This window comes from Dipteris shenzhenensis, chromosome 13 (genome assembly GCF_047967505.1).
Source record: "Dipteris shenzhenensis isolate YYH24624 ecotype China chromosome 13, Dip_SZ_1.0, whole genome shotgun sequence".
NCBI lineage: Eukaryota > Viridiplantae > Streptophyta > Polypodiopsida > Gleicheniales > Dipteridaceae > Dipteris > Dipteris shenzhenensis.
The window spans coordinates 52152068-52171480 of NC_141608.1; the positions used below are offsets into that span (position 1 = coordinate 52152068).

The 19413-nt window shown below is 41.6% G+C and overlaps 1 protein-coding gene across 3 annotated transcripts in view; it reads left to right on the forward strand.

Annotated features, from left to right (window-relative positions):
* Positions 1 to 15687, forward strand: part of LOC147895561 (aspartic proteinase-like protein 1) — a 34927-nt gene extending 19240 nt beyond the window's left edge. For 2 of the 3 annotated variants that reach the window (XM_087384141.1, XM_087384142.1), the window contains one exon: positions 15017 to 15687. In XM_087384141.1, the coding sequence (XP_087240267.1) occupies positions 15017 to 15294 (278 nt within the window). In that variant the 3' untranslated portion in view covers positions 15295 to 15687. The remainder of the gene's footprint in view (positions 1 to 15016) is intronic. The other variant, XM_087384143.1, reaches the window with a different exon arrangement.
* The last annotated feature ends 3726 nt before the right edge of the window (positions 15688 to 19413 follow it).

Genomic DNA, 19413 nt, shown 5'->3' on the forward strand with positions numbered 1-19413 from the left:
TTTCTGAGGCATAAGTAGATTGTGCAGTTCTTTCTTTGCAGGATCACTTTGCAGATAGCCATTGTTTGGCTTAGATCTTGCAGAGAATTTGGGGCATTTTATTTGTTGTAGGCATTGCAGTCAGGTTGCAGAATCTGCTCCAGAAATTTGGGGCTTTTTGATTCCACTTGCAATCTTGCAAATATTGGGGCTTTTGGTTGATTTGCCCTCTTTCAGGTGCAATTTGGCAATGGAAAGATCATTTGGGAGCTTTGCAAGCAGGTTTGGACTCAGTTTGAGTCACATTGCAGAAATTTGCGACTTTTTGTATTTTGCAGATTTTGGGCATTTGCAAAGCATTTTGGTGCATTTCAAGCCTTTGATAGGCTGTGACAGCAATTGTCATTTTGGGCAGAATTTTTGGCAGACCTTGGTTGTGCATTTTACATCCCAAGAAGGGATTTTACTTGTCTAGTTTGCTGCTTTTTTGAGCTTTCTAGCAAATATGGCTCAAAACAACCCCAATGAGGTGTTGGGAGTCCTCACACAGGAGGATAAGTTGGATAGCACCAACTACTCCTTGTGGAGTTTCATGGTTTGCAACGTCTTGGTTGGCAGACATCTCTGGGATTGTGTCAATGGAGATGAGACAAGGCCAGAAATTGTGGCTACACCTGTCACTCCTACAGGTGGAGGCAGGGGTAGAGGTCAAAATGCAGGACAAGTGGTAGGAGCAGCAACTGCTACTTTGGTGGTTCCCACAGTAGAACATAAAAAGTGGGATTCACGGGATGCACAAGCTCTTTCAGTTATTTCTGTTTCTGTCAAGAGGTTTATCATTCCTCACATTCGGTCATGCAAGACCTCGAAGGCAGCTTGGGAGATTTTAGAGAGCATGTTTGCAGCAAGAAATGATGCCAGAGTTTCCTTCTTGAAGAGAGAGCTATCTCATATACATATGGATGAGGGAGATTCTATGAATGCTCACCTCACAAAACTTTAGGATTTGAGGGAACAGTTGCTGAATATAGATGAGATTATTCCGGATTCAGAGATGATTACCACCACTCTGAATTCTCTTCCTGAGTCTTATCTCAGTTTTCATATCTCGCTGAATTTGTCATTGAGGGGGGGCAGCAATCCTCTCTCTTTTCACGAGTTGGTAGGACTCTTGTAACTTGTTGCAGGAAGAGCAGACAAGAAAGAACATGGCAACACGGGTTGGCGAGCATGCCATGCTTTCAAAGTTCAAGCCCAAAGGGAAAGGGCAACAAAATCAACATGGAAATCAGCCCACACATCAGCATAAAGCTGATTCAGGACAGCCCTCTCATAAGGCTAAAGGTGTTGCAGAGAAGCCTAAGAGGAAGGACATTTGTCACTACTGTAAGAAGCCAGGTCATTACATTGGTGAATGCAAGAAGTGAATAGCTAAGGAGAAGAAAAGGAATTCGGGTGTGGCTGTCTCAGATGCATCAGCTCCTAATGCACATGATGGAGGGCATGTTACAGCCAACTTTGTGGAAGAGCATTATGCCTTTTTGTCTTGCATTTCAGATTTTCCAATCGCTAGTTCAGATACTACAACCACTCTTGAGGATGACTCGTATGCTTTCTTGACTTGCAGCTATGACCCTTTAAAGGATGCATGCTCTTTCAGTGTCAATGAGACATTGAACACTTGGTATTTTGATAGTGGTGCTTCCAAGCACAGCACTTAAGGAATTTGATAGTGGTGCTTCCAAGCACAGGACTTCAAGGAAGAGTCTTTTTGCATCTCTGCATGCACCACCTGCATAAAAGAAAGTGACATGTGCAAACAATTCTTCTTATTCAGTGTGTGGAGTGGGTGACATCATACTCAGCTCCACGGATGGCACATATTTTAGAATTACTGATGTTCTTTATGTGCCAGGTATAAAGAAGAATTTACTTTCAATGTCCTCTCTCAATCGAGGAGGATTTCAGGCCATATTTGATGATGCTAAGTGTGCAGTCCGGGTCAAAGAGAATGACTATGCTTTGATGCTGTCTGGCACTTTGTAACGGGGTCTTTTTCAGCTTGACATTTATGTGAAAAGATCCGATCTTGCACTTTCAGTAAGCACTCCCACTGTGGCGATGGAGAATGCAGAGGTATGGCATGCCAGATATGGGCACATGAGCTATGGTAGCTTGATGATATTTCAGAGCATGCTATGGTTGATGCATTGTCTCCTTTGGAGTCACCTTCTCCTCATGCATGTGAGGGATGCATCCTTGGCAAGATGCATAGATTTCTTTTTAAAAAGGATGGTGCAGTAAGAGCTACTCGCAAATTACAGCTCATACACAGTGATGTCTAAGGTCCCATGAGGACACCTGCTTTTGGTGGTTATCTCTATTATGTTACATTCATAGATGACTACATCAATTACACTTGGGTCTATTGTTTGAAGAAAAAATCAGATGTGTTTATGCATATTTCAAATACTTTGTGGCCATGGTTGAAAATGAGACAAGACTCAAGGTACAGACACTTCGCATTGACAGAGGGGGGGAGTATATGTCTCATGAATTTGAGGCATTTTTGAAGGAGAAAGGCATCACGCATCAGCTTAGAGTGAGGCTTATACATCAGCAAATGGTAAAGCTGAGCGGAAAAATTGCACTCTCATGGAGATGGAGAGATGCATGCTTACTAGTAAGAAGTTGCCTCACAGATTTTGGCTCGAAGGCCTCATGTGTGCCAATTATGTTTTGAACCGGGCTCCCACAAAGGCTTTGAGGGCAATCACTCCCTATGAGGCTTGGCATGGGAGAAAGTTTTCAGTGAATCACTTCAGAGTTTTTGGTTGTGTTGCATATGCCCATGTGGCTGTGGAATTTAAACATAAGTTGTCAGACAAGATACTCAAGTGTACCTTTGTTGGGTATAGTGCACAAAGCAAAGGCTATTGTCTCTACAATCCTGCATTTCACAAGATTTTTGTGAGTAGAGATGTTATCTTTTCAGAGAATTCAGCACATACACATGTTTAATTTACTCTTCTAGCTTCTTCAGAGGATGTTTTTGAGGGGATGCTTCATATAGCTTTTGGTTCCCCAACTGAGACTCATGCTGAAAATCAGAATTTACAACAACCTCCTCTTGATTCACATGCCGCGATTCAGCCACATGCTGATTTTGCTCCTCCACTGGGTGTGGATGAAGTTGTCAGGCAAGAGATTCAAGAGAGTTCCGAATTGAATTGTTTGCTACAGACTCTCAGGGAGAGTAAGCTTGAGGCACCTTTGCTTGGCAGGACTCTAGTGCAGTAAGGCACGCAAGGGGGGCTCTTTCTGTTGAGACAGCTTATGCAGGTACTCTTTTTGATGAAGAAGAACCTGACTCTTTTGAAGAAGCCAAGGATAATGTGCATTGGATGCATGCCATGCACATGAATTGCAGTCCATTGAGAAAAATCAGACTCCGGATGTTGTGGATTTGCCACCAGGGAAACATGCCATTGGTACTAAATAGGTTTTCGAAGTCAAAAGGAAGCCAGATGGGTCCATTGATAGGTACAAGGCACGACTGATTGCCAAAGGCTATGCATAGGAAAAGGGCATAGATTATGAGGAGACTTTTGCTCCTACATCTCGGAAGACCACCATAAGGTCAGTTATTGCCATGGCTGCAAATTTTGTTTGGAATGTCCATCAGTTGGACATAAAAATAGCTTTCCTTAATGGGGACTTGCAGGAAGAGGTTTATGTCAAACAACCTCCTGGATTTGAACTTCCGGGCAATGCACTTCAAGTTTGCAAGTTGAATAAAGCTTTATATGGGCTGAAAGAAGCCCCACGTGCATGGTATGCCAAGATTGATGCCTTCCTGGCAAGTAAGGGGTTACACAATAGTCCCACGGAAGGCATCCTCTACATCAAGAAGGATGGGGGGGTTATTTTGGTCATCATTGTTTATGTAGATGACATGCTACTCATAGGGTCAAATGAGGAAATAATTGCAGATTTCAAGGCTGAATTGAAAGCTGAATTTGACATGATAGATTTGGTTATGTTAAATTTCTATTTGGGGACCCAGTTCATACAAGGCAAGTGTGGCATTGCTATGTCTCAATCCAAGTATGTGCAAAAGCTCTTAGATAGGTTCAACATGCAAGATTGTAAGCCGGAGCTGAAGCTTACTATCTATGATGCAGGTGAATTAGTGGTTGTCACACTTTATAGCCAGGCTTTTGGATGCCTCATTTATTTGTGCAATACAAGGCCCGATATTCAGTATGCAGTATCTCAGGTGAGCAGATATACGCACAACCCAAAGACACCACATTGGCAGGCTGTAAAACGCATCTTCTGTTATTTGCAAGGCACAAAGTATTATGGCTTGATGTTTCCCAGGGGGGGTGACTTGCAGATGCATGCTTATAGTGACTCAGATTGGGCTGGAGACTATGAAACCAGGCAGTCCACTAGTGGTAATTGTTTCTTTTTGGGCAAAGCTTGCATTTCTTGGCTGAGTAAGAAACAATCTACAGTGGCTACTTCTTCATGTGAAGCTGAATACAGGGCAGCTTTCACAGCGACAGTTGAATGTGTTTGGTTGCGTTGTTTGTTTGTTGATCTTCATCTCTTATTGGAGGATCCTTCTCCATTTCTCACTGATAGTCAGAGTGCTATAGCAGTGGCAAAGAATCGTGTGTTTCATGCTCGCACGAAGCACATTGAGGTTCATTATTATTATGTTAGAGAGAAGTTGCATGCAGGGGAGATCAGTATGATCTATCTGTCAACACATGACAATGTTGCAGACATCTTCACCAAAACACTTCCACATGAGAAGTTTGAGGCATTTCGCAGTGCCCTGAACTTATCTCCTTTTGGTGATTGCTCACTTCCTTGTACATCACATTGGCACTGCAGGGGGGTGTTAGAATTATTGGCATATTCTAGGCAGTGGCCAATGTAATTAATAAGTGAGTTAGGGGTACTTTTCCGTCACTAGGAGGTTTTTTCCCCTAACCACAGTTAGTGGGTTAGTATTGTTTTGTCACTTGGACAAAACTATCCTCACACTCGTACTCATTTTATCTTCTTCTATTGCACTCTACGTTTTGCTTTGGCTTTCCACACTCTTGCTTTTTGCTCCCTCTCATTCTCACAGTATTATCATTCCTTAGCAGAATTGCCTCATGGTGGTAAATCATATGACTTTCAAATGAGCATTGTAAGTCCATGATATTATCAATGGATTCTAAATAAATCAAATTTATTTGATTTATTTAATTGATTGGCCAACAGATTGGCGCATTATCTGGAAAGGGCAAGTAGTCTATGCCCCAGCATGGGGATCAGTTAGACAGCTAGGATGCATTCTCTGCACCATGTGGGGGTTTCATGACATATGCCTGACGCTTAGAAGAATTTCAGCCCTTTAGTTGGCGGCCTCCGTTTGAGAAGCTTGCTTCCTAGTAGGGGGATGATCAGAAAGACGTCAATGGAAACAACTTGGAGGTCGGGGTTGCTATTGAAAGGGAAACCGTATGGTGACGGGGGGTTGAGCGTAGAAAATAAATAGAGAACAATATAGACAAAATGGAAACAAACCACACATGTATTGTATTAAGGAAAGACTCTGTTTACAAGCCGCCTCGGCTTGAACTGAGCACTCAGCTATGCAAGCTCTTAACCTAGCAAGCCAGAGAGAGGATCTGCGTTCGTGAGGAAATCAATTGAAGCCACCAGAGAAGGTCCAATGACTCAAGGCATTGAGGACGCATTCTCTGTAGTATTGACCCTGTTATCAAAATTAATGATTAAATCATTGAAAGAAGATTTATACTTTTTAACATTTTAAAAAACAATATTACTTATTCTGATGCAGAAGACATAAAATGACCAATAAAAGTAAGTTCACAGAGATATACCTCGCATTCTTCTTGGTATAGTAGTCGTTCCAATTCCATAGAATTGGAACATTATGTTGGGCATATTATGTTCTTCTTGGGAAGACTCTACCATCTTTTTTAAACATAATGGAGTTATTAAGATAACTCCGCTGTAAGCTATGCCCAAGACTATACAACGATTCTTGATCAAGAACAACATTAGTTCGATCGAGATGCATAAATTGGAAATCCAAGGCATCCTGATGGCCTTGAATATCCACCTCTACACAATGTATCATGGTGTCCCCAACCTTTTTATCACTGCCCTTTACCAAAGCGACCACATATTTATCGGCACTTGGACTCTGAGGCAATTCTTATTTCTTAACGAACGAATACTTCAAGAAATTATGTGTTGTACTATCATCGACCATCACTCTTACCCTTTGTTCCTTTATTTTTCCATGCATCCTCATTAAATCATGAGGACCAAAGGTGGGTTGCCACATTGCCGATGATAGACAACACATGTGGGTGCTATCTTTATGATAGACCTCTACCTCAATGTACTTTTCAGTACCATTAAGCGGCAACACCTGCACCGCGCATACTTCTTTTTGTTGAGGTCTATTTGGAGTTCAAGCTCCCGCTTGTTTATTTTTAGGGCAGTTCCAAGCAGCATGGTTTTTGCCCAAACATTTGAAGCAAAGGTTTTCTTGCTTGGCCCTTTTATAATCCTCTTTCTTCAAGAGAGGATAATTATGTGTTTGAGGTTTCTTAGGTGATGCCTGAGAAGCCTCCTTCTTAAAGTGCTCCTTCCTTTTCAAATTGGGAAATTTGTTGAAGTTAGGAATAAAATCTGTTTGTTTCGAAGTTTTTGGATTTTCCTGCCGTATCGTCGTATATTTGGGCATACTTAATTGCTTCTTCAAAGGTTTTGGGAGAATTTCTTCTCACCTCAATCTTGTAAGTGTCTTTGAGACCTCTCACGACTTCTCCTAATCAAGTTGAGAGGTAGACCTCTCGACTTAAATAAACCTCTATTATACTTAAGGATGTAATTTTCAATGGGAAAGAAAAGGAGCGTAATAAAGATGCGATTATCACGTTCTTGCAAAAATGGCAAGACTTCCATCGACTCAGGAATACCCCTCCTCAAAATCAAATCGTTTGAAGCAAGTCTTTCCCTTGGAAATAAGACCTATAAATAGTGGAGGAGCCTCGGAGAAAATGATAGAATTCCTAGGTATTGGACTGAGTTTGAACAAGCCTTCTTAAAAGAGTTTTTACCGAAAAATGAATTAAAAAGAGCATGGGAGGCTTGGGACAATTGCACTATCGGTAAAAACACTCTAGTCCAGTATATAGCGAATTATAGGGAGGCAGTCCTTAAGCTAAAAGGAATTAATGAATTCCAAAAGATATTCATAGGAGATATCGATTGAGAATTGGATAACTTGGTTATGGCGTCAGTTAGGGACTTCAATGTATCATTAATAGTTCCTAACTATGTCTCTATGTTTTTTGTTCGAGTTTCAAGTTTAATGAATTCCGTATACGGAATTCTATAATCACTGTAGTCTCTGTCTTCCATTTTCACGTTATCCTCCTGAGTTTCATTTTGTACTTCCTCATATATTCTCTCTTCAGCTATAGCTTTTTCTTTTCTAGCCCTTTCCTCGCTCTCCCTAACCATTTCATCTCTTTCTGGAGTTGTCATTATAAAAATGCGTATTTTTTCAAAAATTATAAAGCAAGAAGCTTTATACTAGAGAGAAAAATGCAATGCCCACTTCCCTGGTATTTGTTCAATAGTCTTGCATTCTTCTTTATGCTTTCTTCAACCCATGACTTCTCGCTTTCTTTTGATTCATGATCTTCACTTTCGATCCCGCTCTTTTTGCTTTCTTCTATTTCTAACTTCTCGCTTCGATCTTCGATCTTCAAAGTCCTTTTCGCTTTCCAGTCCTTTGCTTTGAAATAGGCGAGACTAAGAAGCTTAGAAGAGAGTGTAATATGAGAGGGATCTTGGAACCTTAGGATGAGGGAGGTTAAACGGATCAGTAATGTTGCCCCCTTTTCCCCCCCCCTCTAAAGTCTTTAAGACTTTAGATGACGTGAGAAATCAAATTTCTGGATATTTGTTCCCTCTGTAGGTTGCCACCACATAGGTCGTTGTTGTCACGACTTGTTATTTGCAGCAGCAGTTGTTTGTTTCAAACAATGCAGCTCGGGTATTTAAATTTTGTCTGCTACTCCTCTGTTCTTCTAAAAATAGGAGGCGCTCAAAGGTCTCCCAAGCAATGAAGCACAGACGTTCAGCGGCGTAGCTGTGGTAAACGGGTTTCTGAAATCCCTGAGCCTTACAAGAGTCTACACAACAGAGATGGCCGCTGCCAGAGGGCTCAAGAATGGGAATGCCATCTATGCCCTGAATATATTTGTAGCTCAGAAGGGAAGCATTCCCCATGTGGATGACTTGGATATTATTACAGCCATTACAGATTCCAGGTAATAAATGGGAAAGTATTTCCATGGATTTTATTACTGGTTTGCCTCGAACGTGCAAGGGTCATGACTCCATTTGGGTCATAGTAGACCGTTTGACAAAAATGGCTAGATTCTTACCTACTAGAACAACTATTTCAGCTGTTCAGCTGGCTCACGAGTTTGTGGACCACTTGTTTAAGCTGTATGGTTTACCATCTGACATAGTCAGTGACAGGGACTCAAAGTTTACAAGTAACTTTTGGACACTTGTTTTTGAGAAGTTAGAAACTACTCTAAGTATGAGTTTCTCGGATCATGCACAATCCGATGGCAGTACAGAGAAGGTCAACCAGTTGGTTGAAGACATGCTTCGGGCATATGTATCTAAGAGACAGTCTTCATGGGAAGATTATCTACCTATGATAGAATTTGCTTACAACAGTGCAAAGCATTCTAGTACTGGTTACAGTCCTTTTATGCTTATGTACGGGTTTCAACCTAAGTCACCAGTTATGGTTGGGTTAAAAGGGATTCAAAATGATGCTGCTAAGAACTTCTTGCAAGACATGCAAGAAATGTTGCAGTTTGCCAAGGAGTCTATTAGAAGTGCCCAAGATCGGGACAGATTTTATGCTAATAGACATCGTTCACCTAGAGAGTTCTGTGAAGGAACGATGGTATATTTGCAAATTCCTAAGGAATCCAAGAGCCTAAGTACTGGTTTGGTTCTGAAATTATCCCCCAGATATTGTGGCCCATTTAAGGTCATTAAACGAATTGGACCAGTTGCATATCGACTAGAATTGCCTCCTGATGTTAAGGTACATCCAGTCTTTCATGTTAGTAGACTGAAAAAACTTTTGGGTGCGGAAGATCAACTTGTTTCTCCTCACGAGATAATAGAAGTTACAGATTTGACTTTTATTCCTCACGAACCTGAGTGTATTCTTGAATTTCGTGACAGACAGATTCGTAATCGATCTATCACGGAATACAAGATCAAGTGGAAGGATCGTGTTGAGGAGGATGCCACATGGGAGACATTACAAAACCTCCAGAGAACATTTCCGGGTTTTTTAGTGAACTCAGGAGTGAGTTCTTAGAGGAGGGGGAGTATGTCATGTGCACGGATTGGTATCTGACGTGTACTAGGTACACAGGACTAGCTCAGGTTAGCCTGGGGGGCCCGAGTCTATAAAAGGGGCCCAGGGGGTTCAGTTCTCAGTGTGCAGTTGGGAGCAAGTTTCGTTCCCAGGTGCCAGGTCTGGTCCTGGATTGAGTCGCGGACGCGCGCCTGCATCTTAGCGTAGCCCAAGGCCCAGTGGCAGATCTAGGGCTTCACAGCGCCGCCTGGTGGTATGGGACACCAGGCTGGTTTGGATTTGATTGGGAGTTCGTGCCAGTAGCTCAGCTCGTGGCTCGGAGGGGACATCTCCTGATTCGGGATCACATCCCGTAGATGTCATGGTTGGGTGGTGAGCAGCCTGCTCAGATCTCACGTGGTGTGTGGTTGTTTTGCAGATCAGAGGTTTCAGGAGTGCTGGGGTGTGTCAGTTGGACATGCGGGTGTCACTAAAACATATGAGAGAATCAAACAGAGCTTTATGTGGGAAGGCATGTGGCGGGATGTGGTTAAGTACGTGGTTGAGTGCTTGCTTTGCCAATACAATAAAGTGGACAGCAAATTACCCGCAGGTCTCTTGGAGCCATTACCCATACCAGAGGGAAAATGGACGCACATAGCAATAGATTTCATACAGGATTGCTTCTAAAGACGGGTGTTGGGACAGCATGTAGAATGACAAAACACACCTGTTATTCAGCATCACAGGTTGCTTGGCAATTCATTGAGCATGTTTCCTCAAGAAATTGTTAGTGACAGAGATGCAAAATTTATGGGTTACTCTTGGGTCTTGGCAAGAGTTATTTACAGCAGTGGGTACTTTGCTTACACCTAGCATTGCATACCATTTTGAGACTAATGGACAGTCGGAAAGGGTGAATAAGTGGGTGGAGGAAGCTTGAGGTACCTTTGTCATGATACTTAGAAGTCTTGGGATATATTTCAAAAAAATTTCTAAATTTGTTTGATTGGATATATTCTAGTCTTACAAAGGTATATAGAAATGGTTAGCACTTGCTGAATTTTGCTACAATAGTACCAAGCATCTTTCTATTGGCATGAGCCCGTTTGTTTGAGGCAATGTACAGATGCAAGGTTGGAATGCCCTCTTCAATTGTAGACATGGTTGTGAAAAATCAGCAAGCACAGAATGATTTGGAAAGGATTGTTGCCCTTTTGGAGTTGGCTAAAAGGAATATGCAGGATGCCCAAGCCAAGCAGAAGAAGAATGCGCATGAACATATGAGATATTTGTCTTTCAAAGAGGGTGATTATGTGCACTTGCTGAATTTTTCTACAACAGTACCAAGCATCTTTCTATTGGCATGAGGCAATGTACAGATGCAAGGTTGGAATGCCCTCTTCAATTGCATAAATGGCTGTGAAAAATCAGCAAGCGCGGAATGATTTGGAAAGGATTGTTGCCCTTTTGCAGTTGGCTAAAAGGAATATGTAGGATGCCAAAGCCAAGCAGAAGAAGTATGCGCATGAACATAGGAGATATTTGTCTTTCAAAGAGGGGGATTATGTGCACTTGCGCCTCCATAAGAACGGTTATGCCTCGCTAGAAGGAAATACCAATACAAAGCTTGCTCATAGGTATTACGTCCTTACAAGATCATCCGCAAGGTTGGAGAGGTAGCGTATCCATGATGTTTTCCATGTGTCCTTGCTGAAACCACATGTGGGACAGCATGTGCATGTCCTACTTGAGTTGCCACCTCGGATGAGGAGGGTCACATTCTATATATTCTTGAGCGCATTGTGGGTTTCAGAGATGGAGTACTCCGCAATAGGGTATACATTGAGTACCTCATCAAATGGAAAGGGCTTCCAAAGGATGAACAGTCATAGCAAACACATAGTATTTTCCAGGAGTACCACTATCTTTTACCAGGCTGATCAGCATCACCATGTTGTCCCAGCACCCTTTCATAGCAGGTGGTACATGTAATTTTGAGGGCAAATTTCTATGGGAAGGGATGGCTGTAAAGGGGGAAACTTGAAGGCTATGTTAGTGGTCCTTGGGGAGGAACTGTGTGAATTGGGGAGGAACTATACAAGTCCCCATCCATCCCTCATTTGTACTTTTGATGTGACATCTAATCTTATCTACTCTCCCTCCTTCCTCCTCCTTGCAGCCTACACCCTCTCTCCTCCCCAATCTCTCTCTCTCTCTCTCTCTCTCTCTCTCTCTCTCTCTCCTTCCTACCTCTTCCATGTATCTCCCCCCTCTGCCCCATTTTTGGTGCCCCCCCTTCTTTTTTGTATCATTTGGAGGTAGACACATATTTTTTGTATCAGGACTAGACACATAGTCCTTCATAACCTCTTTTTTGTAGAAACGGTTGTATGGCCCGTTTTGAGACCACCACCGTTATGCTCATTGTATCAGTTATCTTTAGTCTCATAGACCTTCACGGTTTCCCGAAGACTTTAATAAACTTTCTTTCTTTCTTTCTTTCTCTCTCCTACCCCCTCTACTTCTTGCTCCCCCTCATCCTCTCTCCCTTCTGCTCCTCTATTACCCTTCTCTAATCTGCCCCCTACCCTCTATTACCCTTCTCTAATCTGCCCCCTACCCCCTTTTCTACAATCTCATTGTGCACCATCATGGAGGAGCAAATCTTGTAGGTCAAAATGTCCGCTCAGCCATATGCGGTAAGCCTTGTTTTATTGTAGAAAGGCACGGGGCTCCAATCCAAGTCGCAATGAGCTGAAGTGAAGAGGCAGCGAATATCAATCTCGAATTCTTGTGTGCATAGTACAGTGCGAGACCTTCCAATTAAGTTGAACTGCCATTTAATGTGGAGCAAGAGGAATGATCACCTTATTTTTCACTATCCACATTCATGAAATTTACAAATAGGGGTTGGAGTACCATCTATAGGCTCGTTGGTATTTGGCAATCCTGCAGATATTCAACATTGTGGGATGGCAATTGTGGGATGGCACGAAAGCTGAGCAAACAGGTGACCCATCGATATATCAGATTTTGCTTATGCTGTAACACACAAGTCTGATCTGAACTGCCATAACCATGCCGAAAGTTAAACCTTCAAGTACTCCTGAAATGTGTTTAGCGTTTGTAATTCAAGCTTATATATGGCATGGCAAACACAGGATATAAATGGAGGGAAGTATGGTGATCGAGAGGCTCAAAAGTCAGGCCAACTCCCTTGTTGAATCAAAGAGAACTTATATTGAAGGAGCTTTCTTGGCGCTCAGATCTGACCATCAATAAAGTTCCAGGTTTTGAGACAAATGTTGGGGTTCTTCCGTAATTACTAATTCTTCTTGCCCGATTGATCCACCATAGCTTCTTTTGTAGAGGGTTCTTTATGGGAGAGAGGACGGCGGAACGCTTCGAATGACACCTTATGATAGATAAGGTGCGAGCTTCAAATCAACCATGGCCTGGTTGTACAAGTCTTTAGGTGCATAACATTGGAGGCACGTGAGGTGTGAGCCTCATAAGAATTTTCAAGGTGCGAGCTTTACAAGAAAGGTACTTTTGAAATTTGAACAAAAGGGATAATTTTGAAAAATTAAAAGAGAGAACACAAGCATTTACCCGATCCCACTTGCATTCCATCACCTTCCACACACCCGTAGCTATTGCCATCCAACTGACGGTCTATTGTAAACGTGGGAAGGATTGGGATCTTTATTGGCTTTTGGGCCATCTCCAACAGACTTGCCATCTGAGGGGGGAAAAGCTTACTCTTGTGAAAGGGAGGGTGGGTGGGAATGAAGAAAGAGAGAAGAGTCTGCTTCAACAACGCCTCCTTTAGAAGATCTGCATCTCCTACGCAGTCCACCCTTGCACATGCCTTCTTTAGGAAGTTGCCTTCTACCAGAACTGTCCATGCCTTCAGAAAATCAGCAGCAACTTCTCCCTCACGCTTTCTCTAGGATCAGACTTTGTATGAGCATGCACAGTCAAGACACGGGCAGTGTTTTCATCCATGCGAGCAAGAAACTGAGAGCAAATTAGTGAACTAAGGGAACAAGATATACGAAACAGATGGAACTGCACAGCAAACGTCAAGAAAAACTCTTGACTTTTGACCAAGAAAACTTCCATGGAACTGGTACAACTCCAAAGAAGAACTGCACCACTGGAGTAGGCTGAGACTGTGTCACAAGACTACCAAATAACTGGTTGGAAACTGCACAAAGGACTGCTTGAACAACTCCAAAACAGCTACAGAAGCGAGGCAGTAGAGAGAACAGGACATGCGTAGATGGCCTACAGCGTCCACATACAGAAGTGGTCATCAAGAGTAAAGAGAATCTTATGACGGGCAGAAAGGGCACTGAGAGGATTGAGAGATAGAGACAAGGCTGAGAGAGGGAAAGGGGTAAGAGGTCTGAAAGTGGGCAAGGGGGTTGAGAGATCGTTAAGTGGCTGAGGGAAGGCAAGGTGAAAGAAGTGTGGAGGAGGGAGTTTCGGCGGTGTCAAGTATTTTTTAAGGGTTCTTTAAGAATGTGTATGATGGAAGAACCCTACAATTTAGTATGATAGGGTGCGGCTCGTGATCCCAAGCAAGCCTCTTCCAGCCCTTCCCCTTCCACCTCTTCCCCTCAGCTTCCGTTCTTGCCCTCCAGCCTCCTCCACTCTCCCTCCTTGCCCTCCCCTGCCCCCCCATGTTTGGGCTGCAGATGGCAGCCCATTCGCGGCTGTGTGGCTGCCCTTCCCTTGCCTCCCTTTCCTCTGCCACCCTAGCTCTTCCCTTTCCCCTTCTGTCCGCCTGCTTCACTGGCGTTTCCCCCTCCCCGATTTCCCCTTCTCCGTTCCGTCCTGCCTTGCAGAGTGTGCACATCAAGAGTGTGCCGGGTCCCCCTTTCTTTTGTGGGCTCCCCTGTGCCTCCTCTCCTCCTGCCTCTTTGCTCATTTCTCCCTCTCTGGAGCTGCCTCCTACAGTCCCCTCAGCTTGCTTGTCCCATTGGGCTTCTCGACAGCCCTAGGGGGGCTCCTTCATCCTCTCTTCGTTGGACTTAAAAAATGAAAATGAAAATTAAAAGCATCCTCCTTTCGGGACAACCCCCCCCAACCCCCCCCCCTTCTATCCCCCCTTCACTTTCCCTTTCTTCATTCGCAGTCCCTCTTAGGTTTTGCGTCGTAGGTAAGGCAACCTCTGCGGGTCTGGCCAGAGGAGTTCAAATGGTAGCATCCTCGACTTCCACCTCTTACCGCATCACGCTTTCACCTGAGATTTTGAAGTGGGGACTCTCAAGGCATATAAATACAAAATAATATGTTTTCTCTCTGGCATAGTAAGTAGCTCACTTGACATGCTTGACCTCATAATTGCAAAGGGATGACAGTCCTTATGCCCCATGGGCCATGCTACTTTACTCAGTTGACTGGTGGCGCTTGGCATGGAAGAGGAATACAATTACTCACACCTCAGTTTGTATTCGTGTATTGTCTAGAATATAATGGTTGACATAAAACAAAACAAAATATTATATGTGGTTGGCATACTTTCATCTTTTTATCTGGCATCCCTCAAATTTGCTGAACCGTTTTTTTGTTTTCGACATGTAGGTTACAAGCTTGAAGAAGATGGCGGTATTAATGCAGCTGCGCCATCTTCCACTTTCACCCCTATGAAGGCTACTCCATCTTTTGAAGCTCCCACCCAAAATGCCCCGGCCCCTTCACATGCAGTCCCTGCAAGGAATAGCTCAAGTGCTCCAGAAGAAACAAGTGGGGGTTCAAATTCAGGATGTGACTCAAGACCTATTCCATGGTATACAACATTGACAATATTAGTTGCGAGTCAAGTATTTTATTCAAGGGCCCTTTTTAGCATGTGGCATTAGTGGAATGTTAGAGCTTGCTTTGTATGGTTCTGTGCTGGATCTATGACAGAAAGTGTAAAGAGGTTCATGTGCGACGCAAGCATGGCATTAAACATGCTTGATCTTGTTGTCTTGCCCCAGGCCATGTCTTTGAAAAAATGTAATATGGGTATGAGTAGGTGTTAATTAGTCAACAATATAGGCATACCTACAGCCCTTCCATGTGAGCCAGAAAAAGATGATGCTCTTCAAAAGTGTGGCATTTGTCATTTAGGTAATGATACTAGAGGTATATACCATGTGGAGACTCTTTAGGAGTCTACCTTGTACAGTATGATGTTATTTTAGAACTCGATCCCAAATGCAATAGCTATCTTCCAATGTTATCAAATGTGGAAGCAGAGATGCTTCAAGTAGGATTCCAAATTAGTTTTTCTGTTTTAGGAAGCATTCATGTCCTCTCAGAGGATGCTTTCAGTTTTGCATTGAAGTGGCCCTTCCATTTGGAGAAAACCACTTGAGATGTTGAAGTGTTTACAAAGGAATCTGGCTATTTATGCAAGAAGTTTGTAGATATATGGTTTCTCATCCCTCGGGTAGTTTCCACTCGAAGAGGTGATTTAAGAATCCGATTTGGCTAGCTATTTAACAAGTTGTCAGATTTATTACATCTCATCCTTCATAGGCTTGAGGGTAGATAAGATTAGATTCAGAATATGTACACAACAAATGCATTGATTGGTCATATATTTACAAAAAATTTCTAAAGAAGCTTTGAATTTTCTGTTAGAAAATTTCCAACCTCCTGCTTATTCAATTTGCTTTTCTCTTTTACACTTTAGGTTAAGTTTCAGCAAGCTGCTACCCACCTCATTTAACCTTTATTAAGAGAGAATTGAATAGAAACCCTAAGCCCTTTGATTACATTCAATTAGTGAATCTACCCGTGCATATGTTGAAACATAGGATTCTAAGCCATGTACGGTTGCCACCCAATGGCTCCTCCCTTGGGTCAATTGCAAATTTGATCACCTGAACAGGATGGCGATTGCTTACATAAGCCCACCTATAGAACTTTACAGTATGGTCTCTATGATCACATTTTGGGATTTCCTTGATATATATAGTGTTATATCAATTCACCCAAAAAAAAAGTTGTAAATAATTCTCTATGTTAGTGATGAATCATGCATCCAAAGTGAAGACTATATCTTTCTACACATTTTATTTTCAATCCAAGGAACTCATCAAGTTCACATTCTTGATTGTAATTTTAGTTCACAAAATTGGCGCATCAACCCTCTCAAATGGGATTCTTGTGTACATAAAGAATTGGAGGGAAGGGCAAAAGATGTTTAGTATGCTGCCAATATAGGATGGCATTATGCACTTAGTATGCTGCCAATATAGGATGGCATTATACACTTCTTTCTTAGATTGGAGGATATAGGCCTCACCAGATAAGCCCTAATTGGGCTCTACTCTTTTCTTCTCCTGTGGGCATTGTGATGTTTCTTTTATGTTTTAACCTCCTACATGCTCAATTTTCTTGTCAGACAAGTACAAGTATTTGGCATGATAAAGTCTTGTCATGTACACATGAGGTGTACTCCCCAATTTTTGTTAGCACGTCCCAACAAAATAATGAGCATATCTTGTTTCTAATTGTAGAGAGACACCATTGCAATATGTTGCGAGTCTGAAGCACCATCTCATGCACAAAAAATCAATTTCTTGATCTTATCAGATTCTTTCAATCCCCCCATACTCGTTTAAAGCTTGAATCAAAACCTAAACTAAGTTATTAGCATTGGGTGCTAAATCAATTTTGCATGTGGACTGAATTGCAGAAATATAAAATATGAAGAAAGAGTTAAGATCTTTTGAGACTTCTAGATGGTAGAATCAAGTATAAAATTGAATAGTCTAAGTAGTAATGCCCAAAGAATACCACGGACTAAGATATGATTAATCTCAAGAATGTCAATGGAACTATATATTGCATGACCACTACTCTTTATCCCTCACAAAGTTGACAAAAATGACAAGTGTAAACTTGTATTATTTGAGAATAGTTTTACTGGTTGTAACCAAGTCATAATCTCCTTAAAAGACCAATAAAAAGCATGTTTTTTTACAATATGGGAAATCTTCTTGATCATGTGATGCCATTAAACACTCCATCTATCTGTTAGAGGGTAAAATATCATGGTTTTAAAGATCTTAACTAGTTTTTACAACTTTTCTTGGATGCTCTATGGCTTCAATTTCATACAATTAAAAGACCATGTTAAAATATTGGAGTTCTTCTAAGGCTTTGCACAAAATAGCTCGATGAGATCACTTGGTTTTCACAAGCATTCTATGAAGGCCATCACACAACATGGCAAACAATTGGAGTGCATCTCACGCTAGATTGTTTTAAATTTTATGAAAATTTAACAGAGGAATCGCAAACCATGTCGAATGGCTGAAGTGCTCCCGAGGATTAATTGCCTTAATATAGCTTAGACAACTTGATTTTCACAAGCATTTTGTTATCCGAACAGCAAACCATGTCAAAAAACTAGAGTGCTCATAAGGCTACATTTGTTAAATACAATTCAATTGGATAACATTATCTTCACGATATTCTACAAAGAAATTGCAAACTGAGACGTAGATGGTTGTAGTGCTAGTGAGACTAGATTGCTTAAATGCATTTCAGTCAAATGACCAGATTTATCGTGAGCATTTTATCAAAAGTTCTCAGACCATAGAAGGCTAGACTACTTAAATATAGTTCAAGTTGATTACTTGAATTTCATAAGCACTTTGCGAAAGGAATCACAAACCATGTCAAGAGTCAAGTGCTCCTTTGAGGCGAGATTACACAAATATACTTGCAATTTTCATTTTGTGAAACACTTTATGTTCAATCAGATTATAAATCTTTTACTCCACCCATCCTCCCCAAAATCAAAGTCCAAATCAAATCAAAGAGCATGAACTCATAATGGAACCCATATGAGACCTTAGTCTAGATGACTAGCCCAACTGGTAGATATGTATACACCTCGACTGCCATAGTTGAAACTAACCCCAGAAGAAAGAACTCACCTATGGACATGATCCCATTGCAAACGTCCTCAAGCAAGTATCATGTGATAAAAAAAAAACCTTTCAAGCAAAGATGGCTAAAGCACATCAAAGCTGACGAAGGTTATTTGAACATATTCCCGCAAGGTCTCACAGAGTAACCATATTACTAGTACCTCAATTTAGACATGGAGACGTGGAATTCATGGTCCATATTTAGCATTACTTTATGCCACAATTTATAGCATTCGACATAAGTATATTGGATTCAACCAAAGTGCCATCCACAAACCCTGGCAATTGCGAAAGATCAACCAAAAGTATTGAGAACTTGACATTGCCCGAAGGTAGTTCAAAAACTCCTATACAGCTCTACAAATACTATTACAAAGAAAAATGTTCACTAAGAAAACAATTGTTAATTAGAAGGTTTGTCAAAGCATGGTACAAAGAATTTTAAGAGCAAATGCTTCATAACAATCACAAAAGAATAACAAAGGATAAAAGTGCCACAATAATAATTGAAGAAGCAATTGAGAATGATTTATCAATGATCCAAGAAATTTTGAAAAAGCATGTTTCCAAAAATAAAGTGGCACAAGTGGATCCAATCAAAATTTGACACACTTAGGTCGACTACAAAATCACTAGATGCACTAAGTAGTGAAGAGGACCGTCTACCAACTCAATATGATATGTCAAATGGACAAGCAAAGAGCAACTAGAAAATACAAGAAGGAGAAAGGAGGCACAAATACATGTAGTTGATTGCAAACAACACTGAGCCAAATCTAACAAAGGGTATATGCACAAATGCAGGTGCAATAATAAATTATTACATTCAAAGGTTTAAACACAAATCTCTCCAATAGGATGAAAAGGCTTTTGAGAACATCTTTGTGGGATCTCTACCAACCAAACTCTTCAAGTACAACACTACCATATAAAAATAATACAAAAAGTCTTATGTCTGACATGTCTAAGACAAAGATGCAATGATCATTTCCCTACACTCAAGGATTCCCCAAGAACAAAAGAATAATCAAAAGCAACGTCCCAAAT